At 39.2% G+C, this 7,720-nt stretch overlaps 1 protein-coding gene across 1 annotated transcript; it reads left to right on the forward strand.

Moving 5' to 3' along the window:
* The first annotated feature begins 7,002 nt into the window (after nt 1–7,002).
* Nucleotides 7,003–7,518, forward strand: LOC142550635 (uncharacterized). The gene has a single exon (XM_075659713.1). The coding sequence runs from the start codon at nt 7,003–7,005 to the stop codon at nt 7,516–7,518; it is 516 nt and encodes a 171-aa protein (XP_075515828.1).
* Nucleotides 7,519–7,720: the final 202 nt, after the last annotated feature.

A 7,720-nucleotide genomic window follows, 5' to 3' on the forward strand; every position in this document is an offset into this window, starting at 1 on the left:
CCCTTTCTGAACCCCCGTTTCTTCCCTTATATTTACGCGTCCGAGCCGTAAGTTGAAAGCCCATTTTCTTGTTTCGCCGCCATTAGCGCCGCGGGGGTGAGTAAGTGGCGCCTAGGCGCCCATCGTTCGTGGTGTGAGCGCCGCGGCACTTGTTCCTTAGCGCCTAAGCGGTTATCTCTCGGCAATGAGGCGCCGCGGCGCTGCTTGGGCAGCGCCTCGGCGCTTGTCTTTCGGACATTGTGGCGCTGCAGCGCTACTTTTATCGCCGTTTCACGCTCAAAAACATCTCTGATTGCTCTATAATCATCCCATAGTTGTATATCCCCTGCATTACACAAAAACAACAAAAACCGAGCATAAATCTGTTCGAAACTAGCATAGATCAAATGGGTTAACATATAAATTAAGTGCAATTCTTGCACTTATCAAACCCCCCAAACTTGAACTTTTGCTAGTCCCGAGCAAAATAAAAAAAAGAGGAAAAAAGAAGAAAAACAATGAAAAGAACGAATCAAAAGTTTGAAAAAGAAATATATGGAAGAGGAAGGATATGAATGAGAAAAATACAATAAGTGGATGGTGAATGAAAAGAGAATGAAAATGAGTGAAATTGATGAAGTTCAAATATTTCTCTCAAATTTTGATCTCCATAACTTTATTGTAGCCATGAGCCGTAGCCTAACGTTACAAGCCTACAAGACTTATTAACCTTGTTACATTTATACAACATACTAGCGGAGAAAAGTTGTTCAAGTCAAGCTTATGGATACCTGATAAACATGGTTAGCGAGTATAGACTTTAATCATTTGAATGCAAGCATCTCATTGTGTGACTTCATCTTTGGTATATTTATGTTGAATATCTTTTGAGCCAAATAATCACCAATAAAGTCCTTTGTGATCTGTGTAAGTAAATGTGTATGTCAATGAAGTGTGAGTTGCACCGAGTTGATGACATCTTAAGTTTATAAGGAGATTAGGCATTGTGAATCTATTTGCGCATTCGATGAGGTAAATAAACATTGACACACCACACACGCACGTGACTCTCGAGCAAATACGAAACACATGAAAATAAATAAATCTGAGGCCATTGTCACTTTTGCATATCCATGACTATAGTTGTCAGCGTTAATTTCTTGCTTGAGTCTGCATTTTTATTTTTATTTTGCTCGGGACTAGCAAAAGTTCAAGTTTGGAGGGTTTGATAAGTGCAAGAATTGCACTTAATTTATATGTTAACACATTTGATCTATGCTAGTTTCGAATAGATTTATGCTCGGTTTTTGTTGTTTTTGTGTAATGCAAGAGATATACAACTATGGGATGATTTGAAGCAATCAAATATGTTTTTGAGCGTGAAACGGCGATAAAAGAAGCGCCGCAGCGCCACAATGTGCAAAAGACAAGCGCCTAGGCGCTGCCCAAGCAGATCCGCGGCTCCTCATTGCCGAGAGATAAGCGCTTAGGCGCTAAGGAACAAGTGCCGCGGCGCTCACACCACGAACGACGGGCGCCTAGGCACCACTTACTCAGCGCCGCGGCGCTAATGGCGGCGAAACAAGAAAATGGGCTTTCAACTTACGGCCCGGACGCGTAAATATAAGGGAAGAAACGAGGGTTCAGAAAGGGGAGACTCCGTTTTTGGAGAAAATACAAAGAGAAGAGTCGGAGCTAACACAAGAGAAAGACTAGGCGAGCGAAGATCGATTACAAATACGAAGAACGACGAATCTGGTGACAGAGACGAGACCTCGGATTTGTTATCTGTTCTTTCGTGTTTATATTTTCTCGCATTTCGATGTCTAAAACTTTGAACATGCATTGTTTTTATTTCGATTTCGTCGTGAACTAATTTTCTATTCTAGAGAATGACGTAACTTTGTTGATACGATGATTTGACGCAAAGATTTATTTGATTGAATTCCGCTCTTGTTTAATTGTGTTCTCTGTGTTATTTTACTACAATTTACTGGCCATAAATTGTGTGTGTGTTTGATTCATTCTACAGCTCGGGAGAGGGACTAGAATTATAGATCATTAGAGACTCATCATTGAATATTTATATCGTTCGGAAGGCGTTTAACTTTAGCGACGCTTAGGTAAGAACATTGTTTGCATTTATCAATTAAACTTAGATTTTATTAGGAATAATTGAATCGAAGTTTGATTGATACATTTTATTCGTCACTTGGGAAAGGGAGAATAAAATAATTAAGTGTTCTTAGTCATTAATAATTGAAATTCATGAATATAAATTAAACTGGGAATAGTTATCGTGGAAACTTTGTGAAATCATTTCTCTATATATTTTCTCTCATTTTTATTTCTCAACTCTATTTTCAATTAATTCATTTGAGTAAACCAAATCTCTTTTAATTTTTCTAAATAAAGTTGAGATTATTTTAATTACAAGCATTGATATAATTTTAGTTCACACTCCTCGTGGGATCGATACTTTTATTCAAAAATACATTTTACTATAACTTGACGTCGTGCGCTTGCGAGCAATTAAGAAAACACGCAACAAGTTTTTTCTCCGCCAACTCTCAGGGTGAGTTCACCCTTATGCACATCTATCAATGCCCTTCCAGTCGCCAAGAATGGTCTCCCAAAGATTAATGGAGCATCATGATCCTCTTCCATATCTAAAATTACAAAGTCAGTAGGAAAAATAAATTTATCCACTTTTACCAGTACATCCTCAACTTTCCCACGTGGATACGTGAGACTTCTGTCTGCAAGCTGTAAGGTGATAGTGGTTGGTTTGACCTCTCCAAGCTCCAGTTCCCTGTAAATAGAAAATGGCATCAAATTAATAATTGCTCCCAAATCACATAAAGCTTTACTACATTTAGAACCATCAATAAAGCAAGGAATAGTAAAACTCCCTGGATCTTTTAATTTCTGTGGTAGCTTCTTTTCCAGTATGACGCTACATTCTTCTGTCAGTTTCACAGTCTCAAACTCCTGCAGCTTCCTCTTCTTAGACATCACATCTTTATTAAAGTTTGCATATTTTGGCATTTGCTCCAAAGCATCAGCAAACAGTATGTTGATGTGTATCTTCTTAAAAATCTCTAAGAATTTTGCAAATTGATCATCCAAATTTTTCTTTTTGAATCTCTGAGGGTATGGAAGAGTCGGCTTAAATACTAGTGGTCGTTCAACTAAAACTTCAGCTTTGGATCCCTCAGTTTAACCTTTTTCTATTGTAATGCCCGAGACTTTTATTCTGTTAATCTGCGATTATTGATTATGAGTTGATGTGATTATAGACGGAAAGGAACAAACCGGGGAAGACGAGAGAAGACATTGTTATGTGCGAGGACTGAATCCCTCGCGCATATGCGCGACCAAGCAGGGCGCATATGCGCGAGGCAGGCAGAGAACCTCGTGCATATGCGAGACCAGGAGCCGTGCATATGCGCGAACATGTCAGGTCTGAATCTCTCAATATTCTGGAAACAATCTACGGTAGCTCTGTACTTGGTCAGCATATCGATACCAATAATGCAGTCAAGATCAGACAACCCAAGTACAATACAATCTAATTCAATCTCATGTCTGTCATACTGTAGCATAAAATGTCTAACAGACGTCACTGATACAAGACCTCTCACCAAAGGTGAAGAGACAGATAATACAGCAGATAATGACTCAACAGGCAATGCATGAATCAATGCAAATTGCTCAGAAATAAATGTATGGGATGCACCCGTATCAATCAATACGTAAGCAGGATAACAACATAAAGAACAGTTACCTGCAACAATATCATCTGGTGCTTCCTGAGCTTGTTCTTTAGTCAAAGCAAATACTCTGGCCTGCTGTCTCGGAGGCTGGCGAACAATCTGGCTTCCTCCTGGCCTCTGCTGTTACTGAGTAGTAGTCGGTGGCTGAAAGGAGTGAACAGCAGCTGATCGTCTATCAGTCTGAGCCACTGATCCAGATGAATCTGCTCCCTGGGATCTTTGGGAACCTCTCTGTGGACATACTCTCGCAAAATGTCCTTGTTGTCTGCAGATGTTTCAACTACCAGATACTCCTTGGCATTGCTCTATGGGATGTCTCCCTCCGCAAGTCCTGCAATAAGCTCCTGTATAACTCTGTCTAGAACCACTGGAGCTAGAGGAACTGCTTCCTGACTTCTTGAACTGTCTTCCTCTGGCTTTCAAATAGTCTTTCTTTCTGCTGCTACTGCTGCTATCAAATCTGGGAGGGGGTTGTTGGAATGGAGTAGAAGTTTGTTGCTGTTTCGGTGCTGGGGCAATATACGAAGCTCCTTTCTGCCTAATCAGGCCGGCTTCTACTCCTTTTGCTCTGTTCAGGGCGTCAGCAAAATTATTCGATCTTCCGGTATTCACTAGTGTAAAAATCTCAGGATTCAATCCATTGATGAACTGATCAGCAACAGCTTCATCATTCTCAGCAACGTGTGGAGCGAAATGCAACAAGGTAGAGAACTTAGCCACATATTCTTCTATGTTCAAATGACCCTGTCTCAGATTGGCGAACTTTGCACCCTTGTATTCCTGTACAATACTGGGAAAAATCTTTGATAAAACTCAGTCTTAAAGATTTTATAAGTAATAACCGTACCTAGATGCTCTAAAGCCCTCTTAGTTGTGAGCCACAAATTCTTCGCAACATCATGCAACTGGTGCCCAATCAATCTGACTCGGCGCTCATATGTATAATCCAAGGAATCAAACAGCATCTCAATGTCATCGAGCCAACTCTCACACTCAACAGAATTTTCTATGCCCTACAAATTCGGCGGTTTAAATGACTGAAATCTCTTCAGTAAGGTTTCCATCGGAGTTGCTGTGACATCCATCGGATTAGTCGAAGTACTACCCTGTTCTGGGATTCTTCGAGGAGGCATATCTGATTATCAAAAAGTTTAGTAACCAAATACTACAATTCTCTTTCAGTCCTTCTCTGATCATCTTACCTTTGATCAAGAATCGGTTCTGATTCATTCTCAATAACACATGTTTACAATTAAATCAGATAATCAAGTAAACATGTATTTCAAAGCAGTAAAACATACAGTAGTGCAAGCATGTAAAAGCAGGAAAGAAAACTCAATCTACTCCGCTCACTAGCTTCTATCTCAGTCTAAGGAACCTACTGCTCTGATACCACCTGTTGTGGGGATCCGAACCTAATTCATCTTCTTAATCATTATTAGGATCAAATGTAACAATTAAGTAAACTAGGTCATAATTTTTTTTAACATACATGACTGCGCAACATATGATAATCAATCTGATATAAACATCAAAAATAAAGTACAAGTCTTGTACAACATATGTTCAGATCAACTAGTGTTCAACAACTACATCAAGTGCTGAAAATCAAATCTACGTCTAAGTCCGGATCTCCACGCTAATCTTGATCTCTCATCCTCTTCTCGACCCTGATCCTGTCCCACCTGTTGTCATGCACACATACAAACACAACAACAGCCGGATAACTCCGGTGAGAAATATATTCTCAGTATAAACAACGTATACATGCAATCATATAAACAGATATAAAAGCATGAAACAGATATCAATAACATGTATCATAATCTGAAAGACATGAATCTATATAAAACGGTAAATCAAACTCGTGACACATAATCTCAGACTCAACTCTTCTCCAATCTAGGGATCCCGATTTAACTAAGACTTTGGCATTCTGTATCGAATCTCAACGATATAAATCGATCTACTTTTAAGCGACATCGATACACCAAAAGTCCAATGTCTTGGCGGCTCTGCCAAAGACTAGGCACATCTGCCCGAACTATATACATGCTTTACTATAAATCAATAGACTAAGCATATCAATCTCATGAATTGAAAACATCAATGCAATAAATAAAGTATGTGGTTTTTGGAAACTCAAGTCAGATCTAACTCAAGTCGTATCTTCCCGATTCAACATTGATTTATACCTTTCCTTTGTCGATCTGATCAAGTCGAAATCTCGAATTCGAATCTCTCAATACCCAGCAATACAATATTAGCGGATATCAATCTCAATAACTCATAATCGATCAACAACACAATCTGATATCAAATATGTATAATCTCAATCAAATTCAATCGGAAAATGATAACAAATTCATACGGTATCCGTTCTTCGATCTGGTTTCGATTATACAATTACAACAATCTCAAGAATAGATAATAACAGTCATATCATGATTCTCCCAACAATATATTTTTGAACCATATCACAAAGTAATAAAACTTACGTCATGTTGAAGTTCTTGTCGAGAGGAACACGGTACTGTAGTCAGATTGAAATTCTAACGGGCGGATCTTCGCAACCAAATTCTAGTATAAAAAAGAATCGAAGCTTTCCCAGGGATTTCTCGTTCTTTTCTCTTGCCAAAGCTGAAGGAATGAAGTTATATTATATATAAGTTGCATGGTAAAAAAACGTGGCTTCATTTTCAATCTGCACGTCTCGCGCATATGCGCGACCTCCTCTAGCGCATATGCGCGACACACTCTGTCTCGGCATATTCTGAATTCCTCAGCTTGCGCACATGCGCGTCCTATCTTCGCGCATGTGCGCGAGGTTCTCTACCATGTTCGCGCATATGCACGGCTCCTGGTCTCGCATATGCGCGAGGTTCTCTGCCTGTCTCGCGCATATGCGCCCTGCTTGGTCGCGCATATGCGCGAGGGATTCAGTCCTCGCACATAACAATGTCTTCTCTCGTCTTCCCCGGTTTGTTCCTTTCCGTCTATAATCACATCAATTCATAATCAATAATCGCAGATTAACAGAATAAAAATCTCGGGCATTACAATAGAAAAAGGTGAAACTGAGGGATCCAAAGCTGAAGTTTTAGTTGAACGACCACCAGTATTTAAGCCGACTCTTCCATACCCTCAGAGATTCAAAAAGAAAAATTTGGATGATCAATTTGCAAAATTCTTAGAGATTTTAAAGAAGATACACATCAACATACTGTTTGCTGATGCTTTGGAGCAAATGCCGAAATATGCAAACTTTATTAATGATGTGAAGTCTAAGAAGAGGAAGCTGCGGGAGTTTGAGACTGTGAAACTGACAGAAGAATGTAGCGTCATACAGGAAAAGAAGCTACCACAGAAATTAAAAGATCCAGGGAGTTTTACTATTCCTTGCTTTATTGATGGTTCTAAATGTAGTAAAGCTTTATGTGATTTGGGAGCAATTATTAATTTGATGCCATTTTATATTTACAGGGAACTGGAGCTTGGAGAGGTCAAACCAACCACTATCACCTTACAGCTTGCAGACAGAAGTCTCACGTATCCACGTGGGAAAGTTGAGGATGTACTGGTAAAAGTGGATAAATTTATTTTTCCTACTGACTTTGTGATTTTAGATATGGAAGAGGATCATGATGCTCCATTAATCTTTGGGAGACCATTCTTGGCGACTGGAAGGGCATTGATAGATGTGCATAAGGCTGAACTCACCCTGAGAGTTGGCGGAGAAAAAACTTGTTGCGTGTTTTCTTAATTGCTCGCAAGCGCACGACGTCAAGTTATAGTAAAATGTATTTTTGAATAAAAGTGTCTATCCCACGAGGAGTGTGAACTAAAATTATATCAATGCTTGTAATTAAAATAATCTCAACTTTATTTAGAAAAATTAAAAGAGATTTGGTTTACTCAAATGAATTAATTGAAAATAGAGTTGAGAAATAAAAATGAGAGAAAAT

This window comes from Primulina tabacum, chromosome 7 (genome assembly GCF_025594145.1).
Source record: "Primulina tabacum isolate GXHZ01 chromosome 7, ASM2559414v2, whole genome shotgun sequence".
NCBI classification, from domain to species: domain Eukaryota; kingdom Viridiplantae; phylum Streptophyta; class Magnoliopsida; order Lamiales; family Gesneriaceae; genus Primulina; species Primulina tabacum.